This window comes from Trichoderma evansii (genome assembly GCF_050947405.1).
Source record: "Trichoderma evansii strain SZMC 28006 chromosome Unknown GGI43scaffold_12, whole genome shotgun sequence".
Taxonomy (NCBI): Eukaryota; Fungi; Ascomycota; class Sordariomycetes; order Hypocreales; family Hypocreaceae; genus Trichoderma; species Trichoderma evansii.
Genome location: NW_028145194.1, coordinates 888,641 through 912,190, shown reverse-complemented (window position 1 = coordinate 912,190; position 23,550 = coordinate 888,641). Strand labels below are relative to the sequence as shown.

The 23,550-nt window shown below is 47.9% G+C and overlaps 11 protein-coding genes across 11 annotated transcripts; 4 read left to right on the top strand and 7 right to left on the bottom strand.

Annotated features, from left to right (window-relative positions):
• The first annotated feature begins 30 nt into the window (after positions 1-30).
• GGI43DRAFT_76555 (uncharacterized protein) lies at positions 31-437 on the top strand. Its single transcript, XM_083210267.1, has one exon. It carries the CDS (start codon positions 148-150, stop codon positions 358-360), a length of 213 nt encoding a protein of 70 aa, XP_083059971.1. The 5' UTR covers positions 31-147; the 3' UTR covers positions 361-437.
• Positions 438-470: 33 nt separating this feature from the next.
• On the bottom strand, positions 471-2,075 carry GGI43DRAFT_428135 (uncharacterized protein). The gene has a single exon (XM_083208911.1). It carries the CDS (start codon positions 2,016-2,018, stop codon positions 738-740), a length of 1,281 nt encoding a protein of 426 aa, XP_083059970.1. The 5' UTR covers positions 2,019-2,075; the 3' UTR covers positions 471-737.
• Positions 2,076-2,767: 692 nt separating this feature from the next.
• Positions 2,768-5,182, bottom strand: GGI43DRAFT_423480 (phosphatidylinositol N-acetylglucosaminyltransferase subunit Q/GPI1; the record flags this gene model as incomplete). The annotated part of the gene is made up of 5 exons (XM_083208245.1): positions 2,768-3,088; positions 3,153-3,253; positions 3,321-3,782; positions 3,846-4,977; positions 5,048-5,182. The coding sequence occupies 5 exons, from the start codon at positions 5,180-5,182 to the stop codon at positions 2,768-2,770; spliced, it is 2,151 nt and encodes a 716-aa protein (XP_083059969.1).
• Positions 5,183-5,219: 37 nt separating this feature from the next.
• Positions 5,220-5,646, bottom strand: GGI43DRAFT_384685 (phosphatidylinositol glycan, class Q; the record flags this gene model as incomplete). The annotated part of the gene is made up of 3 exons (XM_083203553.1): positions 5,220-5,285; positions 5,363-5,455; positions 5,527-5,646. The coding sequence occupies 3 exons, from the start codon at positions 5,644-5,646 to the stop codon at positions 5,220-5,222; spliced, it is 279 nt and encodes a 92-aa protein (XP_083059968.1).
• Positions 5,647-6,152: 506 nt separating this feature from the next.
• Positions 6,153-7,006, bottom strand: GGI43DRAFT_407592 (TRIAP1/MDM35 family protein). The gene is made up of 5 exons (XM_083206249.1): positions 6,795-7,006; positions 6,704-6,741; positions 6,563-6,636; positions 6,407-6,497; positions 6,153-6,351 (listed from the first exon to the last, which is right to left on the bottom strand). Exons 1-5 carry the CDS (start codon positions 6,833-6,835, stop codon positions 6,347-6,349), a joined length of 249 nt encoding a protein of 82 aa, XP_083059967.1. The 5' UTR covers positions 6,836-7,006; the 3' UTR covers positions 6,153-6,346.
• A 289-nt stretch (positions 7,007-7,295) lies between these two features.
• Positions 7,296-8,834, top strand: GGI43DRAFT_76497 (uncharacterized protein). The gene is made up of 2 exons (XM_083210266.1): positions 7,296-7,579; positions 7,658-8,834. The coding sequence occupies exons 1-2, from the start codon at positions 7,388-7,390 to the stop codon at positions 8,693-8,695; spliced, it is 1,230 nt and encodes a 409-aa protein (XP_083059966.1). The 5' UTR covers positions 7,296-7,387; the 3' UTR covers positions 8,696-8,834.
• Positions 8,835-10,097, bottom strand: GGI43DRAFT_76489 (galactose mutarotase-like domain-containing protein). The gene has a single exon (XM_083210265.1). It carries the CDS (start codon positions 9,997-9,999, stop codon positions 8,974-8,976), a length of 1,026 nt encoding a protein of 341 aa, XP_083059965.1. The 5' UTR covers positions 10,000-10,097; the 3' UTR covers positions 8,835-8,973.
• Positions 10,098-11,216: 1,119 nt separating this feature from the next.
• Positions 11,217-12,711, top strand: GGI43DRAFT_76463 (uncharacterized protein). Its single transcript, XM_083210263.1, has one exon. The coding sequence runs from the start codon at positions 11,491-11,493 to the stop codon at positions 12,385-12,387; it is 897 nt and encodes a 298-aa protein (XP_083059964.1). The 5' UTR covers positions 11,217-11,490; the 3' UTR covers positions 12,388-12,711.
• On the bottom strand, positions 12,590-13,653 carry GGI43DRAFT_76457 (COX20 family protein). The gene is made up of 3 exons (XM_083210262.1): positions 13,555-13,653; positions 13,113-13,497; positions 12,590-13,030 (listed from the first exon to the last, which is right to left on the bottom strand). The coding sequence occupies exons 2-3, from the start codon at positions 13,381-13,383 to the stop codon at positions 12,792-12,794; spliced, it is 510 nt and encodes a 169-aa protein (XP_083059963.1). The 5' UTR covers positions 13,384-13,497; positions 13,555-13,653; the 3' UTR covers positions 12,590-12,791.
• GGI43DRAFT_76474 (DNA polymerase epsilon catalytic subunit) lies at positions 13,555-20,701 on the top strand. The gene is made up of 3 exons (XM_083210264.1): positions 13,555-14,475; positions 14,552-14,697; positions 14,760-20,701. Exons 1-3 carry the CDS (start codon positions 13,868-13,870, stop codon positions 20,657-20,659), a joined length of 6,654 nt encoding a protein of 2,217 aa, XP_083059962.1. The 5' UTR covers positions 13,555-13,867; the 3' UTR covers positions 20,660-20,701.
• Positions 20,702-21,022: 321 nt separating this feature from the next.
• GGI43DRAFT_76452 (ASCC2 family CUE domain-containing protein) lies at positions 21,023-23,484 on the bottom strand. The gene is made up of 2 exons (XM_083210261.1): positions 22,028-23,484; positions 21,023-21,969 (listed from the first exon to the last, which is right to left on the bottom strand). The coding sequence occupies exons 1-2, from the start codon at positions 23,167-23,169 to the stop codon at positions 21,147-21,149; spliced, it is 1,965 nt and encodes a 654-aa protein (XP_083059961.1). The 5' UTR covers positions 23,170-23,484; the 3' UTR covers positions 21,023-21,146.
• Positions 23,485-23,550: the final 66 nt, after the last annotated feature.

Below are 23,550 nucleotides of genomic sequence, written 5' to 3'. Positions count from 1 at the left end.
TGAACCCCACGTACCCTTTATAGAAGACAGGGATTAATATTGGAGAACTACAGTAAGAAGAAGGAAAAAGAGGGGTTCAGAGGAGCAGAGCTGGTCAGGGGATCTAGCTGTGCTTTAGCTTTGATTCAGTGGGGACGGCTCTTGGACATGGAGACGTCATTTGCTGGACATTGTTTGGGGATAAGCCTGTGGCGGATTCATTTTCTTTTGGGTGCAGTTTGTTGCTCATACGACGTTGGTATCACGGTATTACTGGATGATTGCTGTTATATGTCTGTGATCACGAGATTTGGGCAGCAAAAATGCGGCAATAAAAAAAGCCATTCAATTCCAGCACTAAGACAAGAGCAGTATCACTAGAAGCCCAATATTCATTCTCGTATCATACAATAGGAAATAAAAGAAAACATGTAAATTCAGAAACAAGCAAAGGACAAAGATTGCCAAAGACAGAATTGCCATGTGACCATTGATTCCAACCCTTCACCCTCCTTAAATCTCTTACATGCCAATTAGCATGTATATACAAAGTGCAGATTACACAAAAATCATCGCTGTCTCCTCGCTCTCCTCCACGTCCGTCTACCGAGAATAGAAAAATCATTCGCTTGTTGTACATAAAGGTCATTCTGGTTGTCAAACGCTAGAGAGAGCGTTGTTCAAGGCTTGCATCGCTGAAGCCCGGTGTTAATGATACAATTTGTGGTGGTTAGTGATGTGAATTGCGGGTGTCGAGACTAAGCTCTAGGCTGATGTCGTTGTTTATGACGAAATGGAGGAAAAGATAGAGGCTTGAATTCAGGATAAGTCCTATCATCAGGAGAAGCTTCTGGCTCGTTTTGCTTTCGAGGCTCTTCCCTGGCCTTGCATGTAGAATTGTGGCATTTGATGGACAAATCTTCGGGCTGCTCTCGCTTCTGTGGAGTTCGGTGCTGGTTAAGGAGTAGATTTTGATCTTTCCTTTGAAGCGGTGAGACACCTTGTTCCTTCTTCAGAAGCTGTTCCTTGGCTTTACATTCAGCGTAATAGCGTTTGATGGGCAGAACTTCAGATTGCTTTCGGTCTGGCGCTGGAGTTTGAGGCTGCGCTCCCTTTTTGAATGGAATTGGAGACAAGTCGAAAGGTATAACGTGTTCTCTCTTTCGAAGCTGTTTGGCTTTCCATTCAGCATGCGAGCGTTTGATGGAGAGACCCGAGGGCAGCTCTGGCTCCAGTGGCAGAGTTGGGGGGCGAGGCTGCGGTTCCTTCAGAGATGGACTCTGATTTCGGGACGGCGTAGGAACTATCTTGCTCTTCAAATCCAGGTTCTGTCGAGGGGTTGAAATCATCTTGCTCTTGAATCCTCTATTCTCTTCTCGAGGGGTGATCGCAGCCTTCTCGCCTTCAGATGGTTGGTTCTGTTCTTCAGAAGGTGTCGAAGTTTTCTCCCCCTCCGATTCTGGGTTCTGTTCTTGAGCCAATGCTGCGGCTTGTTCGCTCTCCAATTTTAGTCTCTTTTTCTCTTCTTCTTCACGCCTTCGTCTTTCCATCTCCGCGATCTGAAGTCGTGACATCCAGTAAGGGTGCATAAGCTGGCTCCTCTCCCATTTTCTGGACTCACGCCATCCGTAGTAAGTGCTGGTGATGCACCTCCATGGAGGCAGCATGTGAGACTCCGTCACCATTCCATCGGGGGCGGTCACAATAATTGTCGGAACGCATGGCGGCTCTGGCTCATCTATCTCCATATCAAAAGGCAGCATGCTCAGTCTTCGATGCATGACTGGCTTGAACATCTGGTCGAAGGCTTGATACAAGAAGTTGATGCCATTTTGTGATATTATCAGCAATGCCGTGGCAGAAAATTTGCAAAACTTCCGTTTCTTAAACCGAGTTTCCTTTGCGACTTTGCTGATTCTGGTGAGGCCATTGAGGATCTTGGCGTGGGGAGAGCCATTGCGAGTAGCTAGATCTGCAACTCGGTTCTTGATACCACTCCCAATCGCCCGTGGCGAGAGTTTGTGGATAAGGTTCATCATGATGACTATCTTGAAGTTGAGAAGTGCAAGAAATCTCAATGTGAGATTGCTGTGTTGATATTGGTTGCAAGTATTTGGCGTGTTGTGAATTGAAGCGAATATTACAAGATACAAGATATCCTTGTATGTGGATGTGGGTTGCAGAACAAAAATAAGTGTTGAACAAGAGTGGGAAAGATGGAGAATTAATAGAAATCTAAGAATCTGAATAACTCACTTTGAGCTGGACTGTTTACCAAGGCCGCGTCACTTGTTGTTCAGATTTCAATATCAACATCAATCCACACACTCTATTACTCTTCAGAGGACCCGTAGATGGGTCAACTAGGAGAAGCCTCGACGGCTAGCTCCTAATTTTATTTTTACGAGGGCATTCTTTTTGAAAGACGAAAAACTTTGGAATTGATGCACTCTAAAAACGACGATGATGCAGCAATGTATAGCTCTTCCCACTTATATCTACAAAGTGGCTTTTCATACTTTTGTTTCTCAAGTTTTGTTTCGTTTTGTTTCGTTTCAAAGGGCAACCGCTGCCAAAAAGTCAATGAGCAATTGTGAAAAAGCATATCAAGTATAGGAATACATGATAACGATACATACCTATGTTTATGCACATTCACTCTAGCATAACGCTTGTATTTACTTTAAGGAGATGGAAAGCAGGGCACGTATTCAAGCCTTCCGGGTGAATACGGGACATGGACAAATGACTAAATGATTTTAATTTATTATATTATTATTTATTTAATTCACGCGTATGATCTGGCTCTACCAAACCCCGTTGGCCGCTTGCCTCCATTTTGCAATTGGGGGATGTTTGGCAGCTGAAACGGTTTCTTCTGAGGAATATCAATTTCCGTATTGACTGCCCGCCACATCTCCCACATTGTCGCCCTCTTCGCTGGCAACATGCTGTACTGTAGACTATACAGATTTTTTCTGTTGATTGGAGGAACAAATTGCCCAGTAACCAAACAAAGCAACACCCGTGGTGACAAGTAGTGTTTTCGTATACGGTGAGCCAATTGAAAGTATTGGTGGAACATGGCCCGGAAGGGAAGGGGAATACACTACAAAGATTAACTTCGGTTCTTGGTCAAGTGACAAATAGATGAAAAAATGAGGAAAGCCTACCTTGAGGTAAATAATAGATGTAGGGGGTTCATTAGAAATTTTATCATTAGCGTCGGAAAGTTTATAGTCATGGGTATCTCGAAGTTCAAAACGAATGCCACCTTAGCTTCAAGTTAGCCTCAGCTTCAAACGGCTCTGTATCAATGCGGTTGCGTCATCCGTGCTCACCTGGTAGTCTACTCGGGTCCTTCAATCTCAACATTAAGGCAAACAGGGGGAAGTGGTTCAAACATGATAGTAGCGTATCAAAGCCAGCCTTCATTGAAATGATGATCATTCGAGCAATGGCGAAATTAAGATAAAAGACCATGACGGTGGGCAAAAGAAAGAACAAAAGGGTAAAGAGAATTGTCCCGACAAGCAGCTGGTCGAGATCGTAATCGCACGAATCGATACGATTGCGGAGGACATTGTGTTTTTTTCCTCGAAATAAGTGGAACAGAGACCGCAGGATGGTGAGCTGCCAGTGATATATGCGTGCAGATGCGAGATAGAATGAGTAAATATGCATGGTAAGAACCGACAAAAGGTCAGAGAACATTGCAATTGGCATACTCGCCCCGGCAAAGGACGAAAATCCCACGAACCAAATAATATGCGGCAGGGCGGGGCTCAAGGTCTCGATGCAGCCTGCAATGCGAGGTTATGTGTCAGCTTGCAGAAGTTCCACAGTGGTAAGGATTTGCAACTTACTTGACCAATAGTCAATAACCCAGAGAAACAAATCGCCGAGAAAGGCAGCCAGTTCACCGTTGAGCTTTAGACCCGCAGGCCAGTCCATCAGCCACGATATGCCACTTTGAAGAGCCTCCACAGTATAGACACGCAGGATATCTCGAATTTGGTCTGCAACCCACTCCTTGTGCTCGATAATGTACGAGCCCACCGCCATGCCAATAATCACATCGTTGGCAACCAGCCACAGACTGTTGTAGAAACGAATGTAATCTGGATGACTGGTGGTAACACTGGCCCAGTTGGCCTTGCGCTGGCGGAGAGTGACGTATTGCATTGGCCAGTAGCAAAACTGCTGGAGGCGAATCTCAATCTGTTGGGCTGTTGCTGATATATCTTTAAGGGCAGCATACCCCGGCTTGGCCCGAAATTCCAAAATGACGAGTAGAATTTCAGCCAACACTCGGTGGAAAAATAGCACCAGGATGAAGCCCTGCTGCACAATTGGGAAGAGGTATACGGAAAGCAGAGTCCACAACTGCACGAGCACATAGTTCCGCATTGTCGTGGCAGACTCTACTACCCTCTCGGAGACACTCAGACCTCGTTTTGGCCTTGGGCCCAGCCGCCCTACGTTCTTCTGTAGGACTTGCTCCAGCTCCCAAGACCAATTTACCTGATTGACGATTTTGGGCAGGGCCTTGTCTCTAGCGGAGGGTACTCGCTTTATGATGCTATGCAGTTTAAGCTTCTCCATTAGTTTGCGCCGATTTTCTTTGTTTGCCGCTGCATGCTTCGCCTCTTCGCTATCATCTTCACCACTCGTTACATCGTCGGGAAACGACCCTTTGTCTCCAAGAGCCAACGCAATTGGATTCAAGGATATGTACTGCATGCCCTTTGGGTGAGGCCTATCGTATAAGATAAGCTGGACGCTAGAGGCCTTGGCGCATGCAATCCTAGGATATTGGCTGTTGGTACTTGTCTTGGCGCATACCCAAGAAGGGTCAACCTCAGTTTGGCTTGCTACGTTGGCAACTCCCAGGACATGCATCGACGAGTGCCCACAGAGATCGTAAATCCGGTTCGGGGAGTGGAGGCCACTCCGGAAAAAGGTGCCGGACTTGAGATGAAACTCGACATTATGCGCCTATAAACCAGGCTAATTAGCGATCAGACTCAAAGTGAAAGGGAGGAAGCCTAGCAAGAAAAGAGCTAACATCAACATCTTCGAGGATGGCGACAACGAAAACATCGAGTGTCGAGTTCCTCCAACCAACGACAACGCCAGCGCGATCGGATCTGCGAATGTCCGTCGGCCAAAACACTCTCATTAACCCGTCATGCTCTACCATGACAAAGGATAGCTATCGGTAAGGCGGAACGCAACACTCAGAAGGAGCCTCGTCGTCTGAGCTGTTCTCGCGCAGAGATGCCCGATCCGTGATCTCGTGGGTGCTGCCATAGTAATTAGCCTCGAGATCAGACCCAAAGAACATATGCCTTTTCTCGCAATGTTGATAAATAAAACGTACAAGCCTCGTCTCTCCCCTCGCTAGTAGGGCCACTGGTACAAAGATAGTGATGAAGATAACAGTCAGGACCACCAGGCCGCGGGCTGCACGCAACTAGATTCAAAGAAAGAAAGATAACACGTCAGACATGCCCAGACTGCATGGCGCACGCCCTTGCGACTTACAACAACTCCGTATTCGGCGGCAAATAAGACCAGCTCATAGAGGCGTGTAACCAGGTCCCAGCGCGCGGTGATGTAGCCAGCGACGAAGATGCCGAGGGTCACGGTCGAGAAGGGGTGCATAGAGCGTTACTGCTGCCGGTAGGACATGCCGCTGGCCAAGAGAGCAAGGATCGATCTTTGAGGCCAGGCTGTGAGCTTGAAAGTGGGATGTCGGGCGAGGGTCGGCGGAGTCGCGCGCGTATCGTCGTAATCTCGGCGTCGGGTTTCTTAGAAGCCAGCAAGCTCCGTGATCGCGATAAATCGTCGCCGGAGGATTGGGATGCTGAGTAGATTCCCGGGGCCGCACACTGGATTATATACTGAAGCCAACAGGCGCTCAATGGCAGCTCGACGGGTTTCAAGATGCTTTGTCCAGCTATCCCTGATGGCACGTAGCCAAAAGTGTAAAGGCGAGCGGCTGGCAGCGCTCCTCCACTAAAAAGCCAGCCGCCCGCCAAGAGTGGAGGCTTTTGGGGGTGCTTCTGTGGCCAGCAGCGAATCACGTGGCTTGTAATTGACGACGTATCCTCTGCTTGCGTATATCACGATTGCTGCGGCCCAGAAATGGACCAGAAACGGAGTGTTTGGGTTAGCCATGCACCTTTGAGTATGCAGATTATCAAGTAACAACATGTCAGAAAAACGCCGTTGCGACATTTGTATGTACAGATATGAGATGCAAATACGAGATTATAGGTCTAAGCCGCCTCCGCAGGCCACGCATTTCGGCCTTTCCATGGATACAAGCCTCCTTTGTTTCCAAAAATCGAATCAAACTTCGCTATTCTGAATAATGATTAATAAAACAAGACATTTTCTTGTAAATGATTCATGGACTTACTCCTTGGCGCCGTTAACCTTACGTCGTTTTCCTTATTGTCTTCCCGAGCCTCGTCAAGAAGCTTATCTATGCCTCTGTCCTTTAGTGCAACCTAAACTCAAAATGTCAGCACGATATCGTTCCTTTTTTTTCATCTCATTGTCTGAAATTCCATACACTTAGGCACTTTTGGTATTCATTGAATAGACCAGCACATTCCTTGTTGTCCTTCTCTGCGCCACGAAGGTACTCTGCGTATGTGTTAGTATGAGAACTGCCTAGCAGATTGAACACGAAAATAGAAAGGTGTAATCTCACTCTCACTATACCACTTTAAAAAGCAGGTATCGTAACGCCTTGATTCTAGTATAAATACAGTATCCTCTATCCATACCTTGGGGGTGCTTACTCTTTCACTTCATTACACTCCGGCGCAAGTGATGCCGACATCTTGGATAGGTTGAATCAAATAGCTTTGAGTCAGAAACCTAGTCTGCCAGTATTCCGATCAATGGATTTGAAATTTTCTAATAGCAATTACCCCTATGCCACTAGATAAATTAACAATGACGTGGACAGGATAAATGTTTCGATTTTTAAAGATGACGAGTTCAAGTAAAGGCTTGTTAGTGCTGCCATAACAGCTAAAATCGACTGCAAAAGCTGTCATTGCATACCTCAGGCTTGGTCCCCACATAAAAAGTCCACAACGTCACACACTATTGGTCATGCAGACGTAATAGGTCTAGTCTGTTTAGCATATAGAACCTTGTCCGCCCAGCGCAAACAGGCCGCTCATGTAACTTGTACAGCGTAGCTCGCCAGCATCAATTAAAGCTCTCCAATCACAATCCGATCGCGTCACAGACGCGCTTTTGGCAGTTCGACAACGACCGATACAACGTCATCTGGGGCCCGTGGCGATCAAGTGCTGTCGTTACTGCCAGAACACCAAAAGATACAAATTCAATTGGTTTTGGTTTTTTATTTTTCCCCACCATCATGGCGCCTTCAGCTGCCAAGCTCAAAGAAGCACTCATTGAAGGAACTTGCGAAATTTACAAGGCAGAGCCCGACGGTACCTCTGTCAATAAAGTGCGGCGGCATGTCGAAGAAAAGCTCGGACTAGAGGATGGTTTCTTCACTAGCGATACTTGGAAGCAAAAAAGCAAGACAATTATCAAGGAGCAAGTGGTGAGTATATCAAGCAAAGCAGTCTACCAATTGTATTGTAGGTAATTCTAGCTTACCCCGCTAACTTTATGTCACCAGGACAAATTGCTCGACGAAGATGGTTCCGAGCCAGAAAATGAACCTGATACCAAGGTCGGTATCAAGCGACAGTCATCTGAGGTCGAGTCCCCACAGCCTAAGCGACGGAAGAAAGCATCCGAGCCCGCGAAGAAGAAGGAAGAGTCGGACGTTGATGAAACTCCTAAAAAAGAATCAAAGACTAAGATTAAGAAGCTTGCATCACGCAGCAAAGCTAAATCAGACGGTTCCGAGGAAGAGGATACCAAGTTAGGGGAGATTCCGTCACTTGCTAGAAATCGGAAGCGAAGCGTAAAAGACGAATCCGAGGATGAATCGAAGCAGAATGCTCCCAGCAGTGATGATCCTACAGCTATCAAGAAACAAGAAACACCAGGCGACGAGAAAAATTCGTCATTGAAGAGTCAGCCAGACTCAGAAGCAGAAGATGCAAAGGCGGATATCAAGGACGAGTCAAAACCAGAGGTCAACGAGGAGGACGAGTATTCTGATGTAATCGACGAACCACCACCCACAAAACGCAAGAGGGGCGAAAAGAAAGAGAGCTCATCAAAGCCAAAAGCTTCCAAGTCAGCAATTAAGAAGGAGACCGCCACTACAGATGATCCCAAGGATGTAGAGATCAAAAAGCTACAGTCACAGCTCACCAAATGCGGTATTCGCAAACTGTGGCACATCGAACTCAAGCAGTATGGAGACAATGCCGGAGCCAAAATTCGCCACCTAAAGAAGATGCTATCCGACATTGGTATGGACGGGCGTTTCTCAGAGGCCAAGGCTCGAGAGATCAAAGAGATGCGAGAGCTGCAGGCAGATGTTGAGGCAGCTCAGGAGATGGACCGCCTCTGGGGGACAAGCTCAGGCGGGAGGGCCAGCAGAAGCAAGAGCAGCGCAACCAAACAGGAAACAAAACCAGACAGTGGGGAGGATAACGAAGACGATGGCGATGATGATGAAGAGCCAACATCTTTTGCCGCGAGACGGAGGAAAGCCCACGCAGATCTCGCATTTCTTGGGGATGACAGCGATTCCGACTAGGCGACTGCAGGTCAGTCGTGCACTCTACTACCCAGTTCTCACACAATATGTCAGATGTAATATTTGTGAATGATGTGGCGGCATAGCATTGCAATCATGTTTAACGAAAATTTGACTAAAGCTAAAATAATGTCATTTTACGATTTTTCCCTTTTCTTTTTCTCATACTATCTGTATTTTTACAATGAAATGCTTAGACGAATAATGGAGCATACATAGGAGCAATACCAAAACAAGTTCATCAGTTCATCATTAATAAACGCTTTACGCTTGAAAAATTACTCTGTCCAGGCCTTGTACACGATTCTAGCACCATAAGTCTCTCCCTTCTTCAAGATGACCATGTCCTTCCATTCAGGGACATTGCAGGCGTTGATCCAACGGCCGGGCTCGCAGCAGAACGCACTTCGCGCGCCTCTCGCGGGCAGACCCTCAGCAGCAGGCACATCGGTCATATCACCGGTATAGAACTGGAATGATGGCTCTGTGCTGAGGACTTCCAAGTGAATACCGCTCTTGGGGTGGAAGGCTGACATGTTGAGAGCAAGAGGCTGCGAACGTGTGTCGATCGGTACGGATGACGGGTCAGTGGTGGTTGTGAAACAGCGATCGATTTCCGGCCCAGTGGCGCCCAAAACGAAGGGCTTAGATGTGTCAAGCTCGGGGAAAGGAACAGGGCCACCAAGAGGGATGGAGTCCTCCTTAGCGGGGAGATGGCTGTTGGTCGCAAGAGTGACGGTGGTGCCCGTGATATTCTCATCGCCAGTCAGGTTGAAGTAGGAGTGGTTGGTCAGGTTGATGATGGTCTCGTCCGCACCTCCAACCAGCTTCGCCTCGTACTCAATACCCAAGACGATGATCTCCTTTCCGTTCACAACTTGGTTTCCAGTGGTGTAGATGACCTTGGCCTCCACAGCACCGGGATAGCCCTCATCGCCATCCTCGCTGCGAAGAGTGTATTCAACACTTTCGCCGCCCTTCAAGCCCTGCACGCCAGGAATCTCCCTGGTGCCCACGGCCGTGGGGCCCTTCCAGATACGCTTGCCCCAGCCTTCGTTGCCGCCATGCAGAGTGTTGAGGCCATCGTTGGCAGCAAGCGGGTACACCTTGCCACCGTTGAGGCTGTTGATCTTGGCGTCTTTGATGCGGTTTGCGATGCGCCCAATGGTCTCTCCGAAATAGGCAGAGTTGTACTTGACATACTGCTCCTGTTCGGGGAATCCAAGCACAATGTTCGTGTCCTTGACCTTGAAGTCCTGGATAATGGCCCCAAGGGGCAGAAATTTAAAGGCAGCGTCAGTCATGGTGATGTGATGGTAATGATGATGCGAGAGGCTAAAACAAAGTTGCGCTGGAAATCTGCAGGGTCTTCCGGCAATGTTTATATTCGGTAGACTGTCCGACGGATACACAAGCTATATATATAAAATAGAGTACAATAACGTCAGCTATGGAGAAATTATGGGTGCAATGGCGATTATCTCGGATATATTGTGGCTTCTAAGTCCCCATTTCGTCGGAAAAGGTAGCGCATTCAGGCTGTTTTAATGCCTTCGCGGATCCCATGCGCGGATATATGTGCAAAGTAGCTCCACCGTCACACAGAGGCGTTCGATGACGGCGGGGCAATGGCGGGGTAGTTGGAGGCAGTTGGAGACATGTGCTGCGCGCTCGTCCCAAAATTCGGGGTCTTGCAGGGAGCAGCGCGCCAAGCTTGCGGATGCCTAGATGGGAGGCAATATAGCCAAAATGTGGTTATTGGCCCATGATTGAAAGTCAATAGTATCCAACAAGCTCCTTGGCTTATCTGAAAGGCTGAGTTATCCTTGCTACTGCTCCGAAGTCCAAGTCTAAACAGTATAAGACAACCTACCAGGTAGACTATAACGTGGCCAATTGGTGCGCTTAGTATTTTTTTACGAAAACGAGAGCTGAATCCTTCGCTCATGCTGCTTAGCCTTATGTTAGTTCCCTACCTTTACCATAGATCTTTTTTTTTTTTTTTTTTTTTTTTTCCTTTCCCAGTAGCTCCTCGCCCAAGGCCACAGAGGAGGAAATCCATATACTTTACAGTGGAGGCTTGAACTCTTTGCCGGCAAAATTACTAGCCAACTCCATAGCGCCTCGTACCTGGTTGACGGCATCTAGGTTTACCTCATTGTGGAGTCCTAAGAAATATCTCTTTTGTACAAGCTCATTTATGCTGGTCCCTGGATGCAGCTTGAAAATACCTGCATACCTTCGGTAAATGCCCGCCTTAGATACATACCAGCTCGCAGCAGCTATCGACAGCTACTGCTCTTCGACATCGGTTATTAATCTCCCGAACTGAGGCGTACCTTACAGCGGGTTTGTGCGTGCTCCCCGCAGGTGCAGCCCGCTTTTGCCCAGCTGCAGAGCGCCATCAGATCGCTGCTGCTTTCCACGTGGCGCTGCGTCGAATTCGCAGAGGCGTCGCTAGGTCTTGTGACGCGCAGTCCACTCAACCCCAGACAGTTGCGCTTCTGGCAGCTCAGGCAATAGGCAATTGATGCGGCTCATGCCACTGATGCCGCCTTTCGACCGATCACTGACAAGGTAGCTGGAGGAGTTCCATATCCTTGCTTGCGCCTCTGGAAACCCTTCAGACCGGATCTTTCTCTTTGCCGGCAAGGCTGCTTGACCGCTTTCCGGCCCCCATTCTATGATACCCGCTAACGCCTCTTTCTGTCAACATCCTCTCTTGTCCTCTCCCCGCGGCCTTTTCTCATTCCCGGCTCCAGGCCCAAAGCTACCAAAGAAAGAAGGCTTAAACCATGACTGAATTTGTAAATACCACCCCAAAGCGGAAGAGAGGTTCAGATGCATCTCCTCCGCCGCTAAAGTTCTCGTTCGATCTCTCCGCGACCGGCCCACCGGAAGATGGCAGCAACAGCCCACACTCTTCGACTGTCGTACACAGGTTTCGCGGCCTCGCTCTCGGAAGTGCCGGCAGAGTTGTCGAAGCTGCTGATGAGATGGACATAGAATCCGATGAATCTATGAGGAAGCGCCATAGATCAGACGAGGGTGCTCATACTATCGTGGAGATGCAGCCGGAGCCAATCTCACAGCCGGAGCCAGTATTACAGCCAGAGCAAGCGCTACAGCCAGAGATAGAGTTGAAGCCAGAGATGGGAACGGGCGCAGTGATTGAAATGGCTGATCATGCTACGCTGCAGCTGGAAGTTCCCCATTCGTCAACTGAAGGCCTGCTCCAGAAGGCCTATCCATCCATCAACCGCCTATCGGAGTCCCAGTCTAGAAAGAAGAGAGCCGGCACCCCTCCTCTGCGCTTCAAAAAAGGCCATCCTCATGAGGGACTGTCCGACGCCGATGATGAAGCGGAAGTTGTAGATCCTTTGCGGGCCTCACTAACATGGCATGAGGATGAAATCACTATTTACGACCCGAATGATAAAGATGACGATGGCACTGGCATTAATGGAATCGGATTTAAACCCACTCCAGCACTTGCTCATGCACGGGTCATGAAGAGGCGACAGCAGATGGCGGAATACAGAAAGCGAGAAGAGAACGACGCAAGGAACAAGAGAAGTCAGAGACGTCGAGGGGAGGCCGCCGCACCCGCTAGGCGTGATCACAAGTCACTACCTTCGAGGAAAGTCAGATTTACAGATGGGGAGAGCAGAAACCTTACTATGACGGCATGATTATGATATTAATGATGATTGGCGAACTTGGGAGCAATATTCTGGCATGGGCAATGATATTAAGACGATATCAGATGAATGACGGCGTTTGAATGGGATTTCATAGCATGAACGAAATGCTTCTGCAATGCTCTTGGAGGCAGAGAAGGAATATGGGCTGGCGGCGTTGGGATTTTTCGAGCTAATAGTGCTGTTTACAAGCAGCAATCAGGGAATGATTTCAAACAGGGAATGAATTCAGGGCTTTCCAAGAGTTCCGTAGGGACTTTGGTTGTTTCAATATATACGCTTTCGACAACTCTCCTCATAATATTGTATCGAAAAGATGTTTGTCGTAATATGCAAGTAGAATCTTTTTTTTATTCATACACATAATGGTACAAGGCAGCACATTTGCCTAAGCTTCACCAAAACTTATACCAAGCTCGGTTTCGGGCTTTTTGCTCTTCCTCTATTCTCTGCTGCTCACGCCTCTCTTCAGCCAGCTTCTTTGCCTGCTCCTTTTTGTTCTGCGTGACCACTTCAATATGTCGCTTCATCTGGATCTTCTCGGCACGCCGTAGATATTGGCAGTATTCGTATGAGGCTATGCTACCTAACATGAAGAATCCAACGGCCCAATTGGCAGATTTGGCTGCATTGCCTACATTACAAGCATTTGTTAGCTAACAGATTGTTCTTCCCCCAAAGCACTCTTCGTATGAAAGATATGGCTACCAGCGTACCTTGAATCACAAATTTCAAGCCGCCAAGGCCAGCCCCAGCCCCAATGCCGGTCAAAAGTCCTTGCCGCGCGCAGGGTGTGTTTGCTATGTTTGTGAAATCCTCCTTCTTGATCATAGAGACCGCCGCTGAAAAGGCAGTCTGAGAAGTTGGAGTTCCATCAGGGTTCTTGGCCGACTCTGGAACCTGATCGCCTTCTGCTATCGGCTTGGACCACACATGCAGAACCTTTTCGTTCGGATTGGGCCGTTCATTGTCATTGGTCGGGGCCATTTCTGGCTACCTTGCTTGTCGAACTGGTAGCATGGACGATCTGGGCCTCGGAATCGACTGGCAGCAGTTATGACGCTTGCACGATTTATCGTCGAATTGGTGCTTCAGAGTGGGCTGTGGCTGTGTTGAGCTGTTCTGTGGCTGAAAATCAATTAAAGGTGTGGCGCTTACTACCAAGACTGAGTCGCGTATCAGCGCGTATCAACGCGTCTCCCTGATAGCTGCCCACACACTTCTTCGCGAAAGATCCTCTGCGGGACGATTGTCATTTGGTACGGGCCACTACTCGATTTTGTTTACTTGCTCGGCCAACCACTGCACATTCTGCACTGCAGAGAAGAAAACAGCAGCTGCTTCGAAACGAATCCTTCAATATTATAGCAGCTGGTGCAGAATATCATAATCCATGACGAAGCCATCGACCGATTGAGTTCGAGTTCTCTAATTGCCAAATTGGCAGCGACCCCTCTATAACGCCTCTGCGATGCCGAACACATCTCTGCGCCGCCCAGCAAAGGGCTATAAAAGAGGAGGCAAAACTGCATACCATGGCCAAAAAACTCGAACTTTTGCTGCGTCCTCGAGGGCTGAAGGTACCTCCGCAGACGAAAAGTGGGAGCGTACTCGTTTGGCCCAGAGCATTGACGACAAGATGGGATTTGCCCGCTATGAAAGTGGAAAGAGAAAAGAAGGATGGCTAGTGAACGTTCAGCCCACATCTATCGAAGACGAGAGGATACCAGGTGGCCGAGCAGCGCTGGACTGCTACTTCATAGAACTTGATGGCAGCACATTCAAAGCTACCGTTGAGTATGATCCTTACTTTATAATCGCGGTTAAGAAAGGCCGAGAGTCTGAAGTTGAGGAGTGGGTGAAGAGGGTACCTGGTGGTGGAGTTGTGAAGTCTGTCAGGAGAATGGAAAAGGAAGATCTCAGCATGCCAAATCACTTGATGGGCTACCGACGGACATTTATCGAACTCAAGTTTGCCAACGTCAGCGACCTGATGTCCGCAAGAAGAGACATCATGCCGATTGCGGAGAAAAATAGGAAGAATATGAATGCCATGGATGCATATGCCGAGGTTGCGACGTGAGTATTATTAACAGATACCGTGGAGGGGTGTTTTTCTTCTTCTATGGTGAGATTCTAACATTTCCGACTATAGGATGAGCGGCGACTTCGATCTTTTTGATAATGATTTACGAGATGACGAGCGAAACACCAGTAATTCTATTTCTGAGGCGAGCGATTTCATCGTTGACATTCGCGAGTACGATGTTCCATACCATGTTAGAGTAATGATAGACTTAGGTATATGACCTTGTTTATGGCAAGACTTAGAGATTTGGCGGCTTCGCTAACAGATTTCTCAGATATACGAGCCGGAAAGTGGTATTTTGTCGAAGCAAAGCATGGCGTCACTAAGATTATACCAAACGAGGATAGATCTCTGCCAGCTGATCCAGTTGTCATGGCATATGATATCGAGACATCGAAACTCCCCCTGAAATTCCCCGACGCCTCTACCGATCAGATTATGATGATTTCATACATGATTGATGGCCAAGGATTCTTGATTACAAACAGAGAAATCATTTCTGAGGATATTGGCGATTTTGACTACACACCAAAGCCCGAGTACCCTGGTCCTTTCATGATTTTTAATGAACCAGACGAGAAAGCCGTTATCGAAAGATTCTTTCTTCACATCAAAGAGGCACGCCCCACCGTCATTGCGACTTACAACGGTGACTTCTTCGATTGGCCTTTTGTCGAGGCGAGAGCGAGTATAAATGGCATCGACATGTATCAAGAGATTGGCTGGAAGAGAGACAGTGAAGACCAGTTCAAGTGTAACTATAGTGTTCATATGGACTGCTTCCATTGGGTCAACCGAGATTCTTACTTGCCTCAAGGATCTCGAGGTCTGAAGGCTGTTACAGTCGCCAAGCTCGGATATGACCCCGATGAACTCGACCCAGAATTGATGACACCATATGCGCAAGAGCGACCACAGACGTTAGCAGAGTACTCAGTCTCCGATGCTGTTGCAACCTATTATCTGTACATGAAGTATGTACATCCTTTCATCTTCTCCCTCTGCACAATTTTGCCATTGGGAGGAGACGACGTCCTAAGAAAAGGTACCGGTACACTCTGTGAGATGCTTCTGATGGTGCAGGCATACCAGAAGGAGATTGTACTACCGAATAAGCACATAACTCCGAAAGAAGCCTTCTGGGACGGCCACCTTCTCGACTCTGAGACGTATGTCGGTGGTCACGTCGAAAGTATTGAAGCTGGTGTCTTTCGAGCTGATATCCCTGTGAATTTTGCGGTAGATCCCGGTGCAGTTGATGAGCTCTTGCGAGATTTGGACAATGCGCTGAAATTCGTCATTACCGTTGAGGAGAATAAATCTCTAGACGATGTTACCAACTATGATGAAGTCAAACAGCAGATTAAGGCCAAGCTTGAGGCCTTAAAAGAGACACCCAACCGAAACGAAAGACCACTCATTTATCACTTGGACGTCGCCTCTATGTACCCAAACATCATGACAACAAATCGATTACAACCAGATTCCATGATTTCAGAATCAGACTGCGCGGCTTGTGATTTCAATCGGCCAGGCAAAACATGCGATCGACGATTGCCTTGGGCCTGGAGAGGAGAGTATATTCCTGCAAAAAGAGACGAGTATAACATGATTCGGCATGCTCTTGAGAACGAAAAGTTTCCTGGGAAAACACCGTATGCCCCACCTAGGACATTTCAAGACTTGACGACAGACGAACAGGCAAATTTGGTGAGGAAGCGTCTTCAGCTCTACTCTCAGAAGGTATACCACAAGATTCACGACTCTACTACCATTGTTCGAGAGGCGATTATTTGTCAGCGTGAGAATCCTTTCTATATCAATACCGTCCGTGATTTTCGTGATCGTCGTTACGATTACAAAGGCAAGGCCAAAGTGTGGAAGGGGAAAACGGAGGCGCTAAAGTCATCTGGTGCACCCGGCAATGAGATTGACGATGCAAAGAAGATGATTATTCTATACGATTCTCTACAGCTTGCGCATAAAGTTATTCTAAACTCTTTCTACGGATACGTCATGAGAAAAGGTTCTCGATGGTACTCTATGGAGATGGCGGGCGTAACCTGTTTGACAGGAGCCACGATTATTCAACTTGCTCGTCAGCTTGTTGAACGCCTTGGAAGACCCCTCGAGCTGGATACCGATGGTATTTGGTGCATGCTTCCTGCTACTTTCCCAGAAAACTTTGCGTTCAAGATGAAGAATGGCAAAAAGCTGAACATATCATATCCCTGCGTCATGCTTAACCATCTTGTGCACGACAAATTCACCAACCACCAGTATCAGACTTTGGTAGATGACAAAACTCATAAATACGAGACTCATAGCGACAACTCCATCTTCTTCGAAGTTGACGGTCCTTACAGGGCAATGATTCTGCCCACTTCCAAAGAGGAGGATAAGAATTTGAAGAAGCGATACGCCGTATTCAATGACGACGGCAGTCTAGCAGAATTGAAGGGATTCGAAGTCAAACGTCGTGGTGAGCTGAAGCTCATCAAGATCTTCCAACAGCAAATTTTCAAATTTTTCCTGGAAGGAGAAGACTTGGCTCAGTGTTACAATGCCGTTGCAAAGGTTGCCAACCAATGGCTGGACGTGTTGGATAATAAAGGATCTACCCTTGCTGATGAAGAGCTGATGGAGCTGATTTCTGAGAACCGAAGCATGTCCAAGACTTTGGAAGAATACGGAAGTCAGAAGTCGACCAGTATCACAACCGCACGACGTCTTGCCGACTTTTTAGGTGAACAGATGGTAAAAGACAAAGGCCTGAATTGTAAATTCATCATCTGTTCTCGGCCACGAAATGCTCCTGTTACAGAGCGAGCCGTTCCTGTTGCCATCTTCTCTGCGGAAGAAACTGTGAAGCGAACGTATCTTAAGAAGTGGCTCAAGGAGGAGCCTGCAGATACCGATCCTCGAGCTCTCCTAGATTGGGATTATTACTCGGAACGTCTTGGATCTGTGATCCAAAAGCTCATCACCATTCCTGCCGCGTTGCAGAAAGTCCGCAATCCTGTACCCAGAGTGCCTCATCCTGATTGGCTTCAACGAAGAATTAATATCAAGGATGATAAGATGAAGCAAAAGAAACTTACAGATCTCTTCAGCAGCAAAGAACCGTTAGCAGATATTACAAACATTAATCGAGCAGATGATATGGAGGACTTCGGTGCCAAGCTGCTCAAGCCAAAGCAACTCGGTGCACTTATCGCGTCGTCACAACCACAAGCCGCTTCCCAGAAACGAAAGTCCCCCGAGCCAGCAGAAGACCCCAATCCAATGGCCGCTTTACCAGGCAACATGCCTGACCCATCGGACGATTACGTTGGCTTCTTGGAGTATCAGAAGAAGAAGTGGAAATTGCAAAAACAGGCACGTATTCGTAGGAGGCAGCTGTTTGGTGAGAGGCGAAGCAACGCAAACAGCAACATTCAGCAAACATTCATGAAACAAGCGCACTTTACGTTCATGAACACATGGCAGTTGCTTCACCTCAAAGCCACCGATACTCCTGGCATTGTAACAGCGCATGTGTTGATAGATGCAAAGATCCACACACTGAAGATTAATGTCCCTCGGCAGGTCTTCCTCAACCTTAAGAAGGAAGAGCTACCGGACGTCGAGATTGCGGGGTGTGAAGTTGAGCAAGTCAATTATACTCTTCCAAACGGTCATCAGTCCAAGCACCTCTTCAAACTTACAGTGCCAGAAGATGTATACTTCAATGAGGCAGAGAAGTTTTCACTCTTGTTCAACCACCCTAGTGTAGAGGGTGTGTATGAAAAGCAAGTACCCTTAAATGTTCGCGCAGTCCTTCGACTGGGTAACCTCTGCACCATTGACGAGGAACAGGAGGCGGTTCTTGGTAAGGGTCTCGAACAGGGGTTCGATCTGATGGGTCTGAAACGACCTATCAAACCAAAGACATACCTAGAGTCGTCTCCCTTAGCCTATATCTATATATCGCATATTACTGCAGGAGATCGCCAGATCTTTGGCTTATTCTCTACTACAAACGACCAGGGTTATGTCGTGATACTACAGAAAGGAAGAGATTCTGGCTCAGACCTCCCAAATATCACGAGAATGTACTCGGAACTGCTTGCAAAGAGAGCGGAAGAAGCCGCGGGTACGAACTGGCAAGATTGCTTCAGATATCAAGAGAAAATCACTTTCAAGATCACTCAAGTGACAACACGGCGCAAAGCTCATTTGGAGATAGCCGATGTTGTGAGGAAACTACGCAAAGACGAATCACGACCACAAATGATGGTGATCCAATCATCTCAACACAACCTCCTTGTCCATGATGTCCCCATTCTGGGCGAATTTCCCGTATTGCCCCTCAAATACGACGCCTCTGACAGTTCATTACCGCCTTTGGGCTGGCAAGCTGTTATTGCGCGACGTCTGGTTGGGCATTACCTGGGGCTGGGATCCTGGATCTTGCATCTCACAGCTTTGGCACGCTATGGTGATGTTCCGCTGTGTAATCTTGAGCGTGACGATCCTCGGTTCCTGATTGACATTGCTTACGCTCGCCGACTACAGGCGAACGGAGTGGTGCTGTGGTGGTCGCCAGACCCTCGACCAGACCATGCCGGTTATGAAAAGGACGATATTACTGGCTCACTTGAAACAGTCAAGATGCCTAGCATTAACAACCCTGGAACGTTTTCGTCGGTCTGTATTGATCTAGATATTCGCAATCTTACTATCAATACAATCTTGACCTCATCTTTGATCAACGAACTCGAAGGCGCTGAATCAATATCGTTCAATCCTACAGCTGACGGGTCAGAGATCCTTGCTTCAGAGAATGGATTTGCGAACGCCGGAGTATTGGTTCTTCGTGAGATGGTCAAGGCATGGTGGGCGGAAGCATGCAAAGGCAGTACCATGGCCGATGTGCTCGTTCAACATCTTGTTCGATGGGTTGAGAATCCAGATTCGTTCATGTACGATCGAGCACTGCATTACTATGTGCAAATGATGTCACGAAAAGCGTTCCAGCAACTCATGTCGGACTTCAGGCGCGTTGGTTCGCAAGTCATCTTTGCGAGCGCCAACCGACTGATTCTCCAGACGACCAAAGCCGAAGTTGGCAATGCGTATGCCTACAGCCAGTACATCATCAAGTCAATCAAGAGCAAATCTCTATTCCATTTCATAGACTTGGAGATCAAGGAGTATTGGGACTACTTGGTATGGTACGATGAGTTCAACTATGGCGGTCGGGCTTGTCAAGTGGTTGCAGAAACTGAAGAGCAGGATTTGGAGACCATCATGCACTGGCAGATGGCAACATTCTTGCCCGTTCGTTTACAACCCATTTTCCAGGATTGGGTGATTGAGTTCATTCAGCTCATGCATAAGCTGAAGCGACCAGAGAATAAGGATCCTGACTCTACTCCACGGCTCACACAGCTGCCAAATAAGAAGCAGGAGCCCGATGGCGAGACTCAGATTATTCTCGGCAAGGCTTTTGAAAAGCCAATGAAGAAGGTCATTGTCGGTCTGATCAATCAGCAGAAGCGTGAACTCATGCATCCAGAACTAGCAGAGGACTACAGCTTCCCCTCATTGCCCGGTTCACATCTGGCCTTGCGCAATCCAATTCTTGAGCTCGTCAAGTCAATCATGCAGGTACTGTCTCTTGATAAGAATATCACACTGGAGGCAAGGCTGTTGCGCAAGGAGCTGCTCGCACTCTTCGAGATCCGCGAATTCTCCAAGGAGGGAACGTTTACAAACCCTTCAGAGAGCTTGAAATTGCTACAGGTGTCTTGTGACAGCTGTACCATGACGCGCGATTTGGATCTCTGCCGCGACGAAGATCTGTTTAGTTCTTCCGGCGAGAACGGCGGGCAGAGCTGGCAGTGCAGTTTCTGCAACACCGAGTATGATAGGGTTAGCATCGAGGAGCGATTACTCGCCATGGTGGAAGGCTGGACGACAGAGTGGTCTTGTCAAGATCTCAAATGTGAGCGTTGCGGTGCGCTGAGAGTGAATGAGTTTATGGAGCATTGCACTTGCAGTGGCGGGTGGAAGGAGGTATTGTCACGGGATGAGATTGTGCGGAAGCTGGCTGTCATGAGGCGAGTGGCGAAGTATTATGGCTTGAGGATGCTTGGAAATGTGGTGGATGGGCTGACTGAGGCATTGTAAAAAAGTAGACATGGAGGGCTGGGAAGGGAGGGAGGATGGGGAATGGCATGGACTTGGCGTTGCTGTTTTTGGGAAGAAATCAGGTTATACGAAGCTATGTTGGCTGTGAAATTTATAATTTATAGTAGGTATACATGTATATGGGCTGGGACATTCCAAAAGAGATATTTGTTCCTTGTGATACAAGATAGCATTGCTGTTCGTATTGCTATTAACCCGAAGGCCAGCGTGAAGTATCATGAAGTATGAAGAGCCAACGGAAAAGAAGAGAAACTAAGAAAGAGTATAGCGAGAAAGAGTGCCGCTTAGCCACTCTTGCGTATCTTAGTCGATTTATAAGATTTGTAGTATGCTTTTGATTTAGCTTTCATTGTTTACGCTTAATATTCCTCTCTCCTCTCCCAATGAAACGAAGGCATCTCGGTGTGTTTATCATTAAATAGCTAGAGGCAAATCAAAAGAATAGATATTATGCCTGTCTCTATCCTCATGGAGCAAATCCACCACGAGCCATCTTCTTAGCCCTCGCATCTCTTCTATGGTGGTTCGCTCTCGCTCCCTTATGCGCCTCCTTATTCCTCCTCGCCGCCTCTGTCTCCTTTTCGCCTGTAGGCCCAGCGACGTTTCCGCCCCTGCCGCGACCTCCACGACCACGTCCTCCTCCTCTTGCGCGGCCGCCTCTACCACCCCTATTGCCAGAGTTACCTCCGTCGCTCTCTTCGGCACCTGACCCGTTGGCATCGGCTCTCCAGGCACTGCGATCGAGTTGCGCTTGTTGGCCACTCCAGGCGTATTTGGCCTCCAGACGCCTCATCTGCGCAGGGGTTCTCTGTAGCATCACTGCCCATCCTTCGATGGCTTCATCAGCCATACCCGTTTCGTTTCGTAACTTTCCACGGGTGGCACTTCTCCTTGTGTCTGCGTCTCTCGCGAATATCCTAATATCCGCTTGGAATGCGCGGAAGAGAAGCTCTTCGTTGCTGTCGTTTACACCGTTAGCTTCCTGGTCGCCTGTGTCTACGGTACCTCCCACGTCTGCAGCATCGTAGGTGTCGTCTCGCTCATCGTCGTCTGGATCGAGAGCTGCGAGGGCGGATAGGATAGCCGCCTTGTTTGGAGCAGTAGACTTGTCTTTTAGGATGTCATCAGCGGTCTTCTCGGGGTTCTTTCCGAATGAAATTTTGGAAGTATCAATTGCTAGGCGGTCAAAGTCGTCGTCGTCGAACACATTGCGCCTTGTGGGTAGTTGTGGTGGTGTAGAGTGTGGTGCAAGGTCTTTATGTGGTTTAGCATCGTGCTGCGTATGTGATCTTTTTTGGAATGTTAGCCGACTAATTCATTTCGCCACAAAAGATATTGAAAACTCACAATGTCTCACTCCTATCAGCAGTAGCAAGATGGGGAGGTAATGATTCATCAAACAGACTCGCAATGACTTTCTCCACATCGTCGTTATACTCATCCAAGCACTTCGCTATAAATCCAGCTCCCAAGTCTGGGAAGATATCCTGAATATTAGTGATCTGGCTCATCTTATGTATATGCATTTCCGCATGTACATCTTCAGCTGCCTCTACCCCCTTTCCTTTATCTATCTTTCTCTTCACCAATTTCTTTGGCCGAACAGTGACGCCTGTTTTAAATGATTCCAGAGTGGTGATGCGACTCTTGAGAGTGTATGGCGCCGTCGGTGATGACTCTAATTTTCTAATCAAAGCTTTAAGGATAGGCGTGTTTGTCACAAGATCTGCCGCCAGAGAATCATTAGGATTCAGAGTTCCCTTCTTGTGTGTTTCTGCTGCAGCTTGAATAGCGAATAGCTCATCGCTAATCATGGACCATTTCGGAGGCTCCGTCTCTATCAGCCCAATGAGACATAGGTAGACGGTAGTAATGATGGCTTTTCGAAGAGGAGGGTTGATGACCTGGAAGCTAGTGACTAGGCCGTCGAAGAAGTCGGATCCAGCCAGAAGGAGCATACACGCATTGGGTGAAACGTGTAGTAGCGGATTTAATCGTATTAGCTCTGATTCGACAAGCCTTAGGTCCCCTTTGCTTCCGGCATCGAGCTGTGGAATAAGGAGCTTTTTAAGAGATAGTAGGGAGGATTCGATGGGAGTAGCGTGAGAGGTGAATAGCTGTGAAAGTAAAGGTTCCGTGTGCTTCTTTGGGAATATCTTTGCAAATCCGGCCAAAAACTTCACGTCTAATAGTCCCGGCGGAGGCGATACTGTGAGAAGCCGTGAGATGAGGCGAAATATCGTCTTCAGCAGCCGCGGTGATATCGTCTTTGCGCCAGATTCTGTAGCCGTCTCCTCCACAAATGTCGATACAAATATCGTCAGGGACTCATCCCCTGCAGCCGCCTGTTTGAACGCAGCATCTTCCAGGCCCAGATAAGCTTGTGACAGCGAAATCCAAGCTTCCAATAGTGCATCCCAGTCGCTGGATGAAATGTGCTGCCGCCATGAGGCCTTTGGAAACGGTGCGAAGGGCGGTAGAGAAACCATTGCTGTGGACTTTTCAAAGAAAAAAAGAAGAAAATAAAATAAAACGGCTCTTAACAAATGAGTGTGATGTGCAGTATCGGTATCAGAACCGCGACCAAGCAGCCGCTTTTAAATATTAAACAAGGCCCCTCCCAATCTGAAGCTTCTCACTTGTCATCGCCCCCATCATCGCCGGATGATTCATTACAAGGCTCCCAGCTATGCTGCTAACGGCATATCCAGGGCTCCACATCCCCCAGCTCAGCAAATGTGCCCCATCGGCCAATCACAGCGCCGCAATAAATCAAGCGCCATTCCCTCATCGGGCTTAGCGCTTCGCACAGCGAAAGCCCTAGCTGGGCGAATTTGCGACCCCACCAAAAATGAAAAGTTCCGCGATAT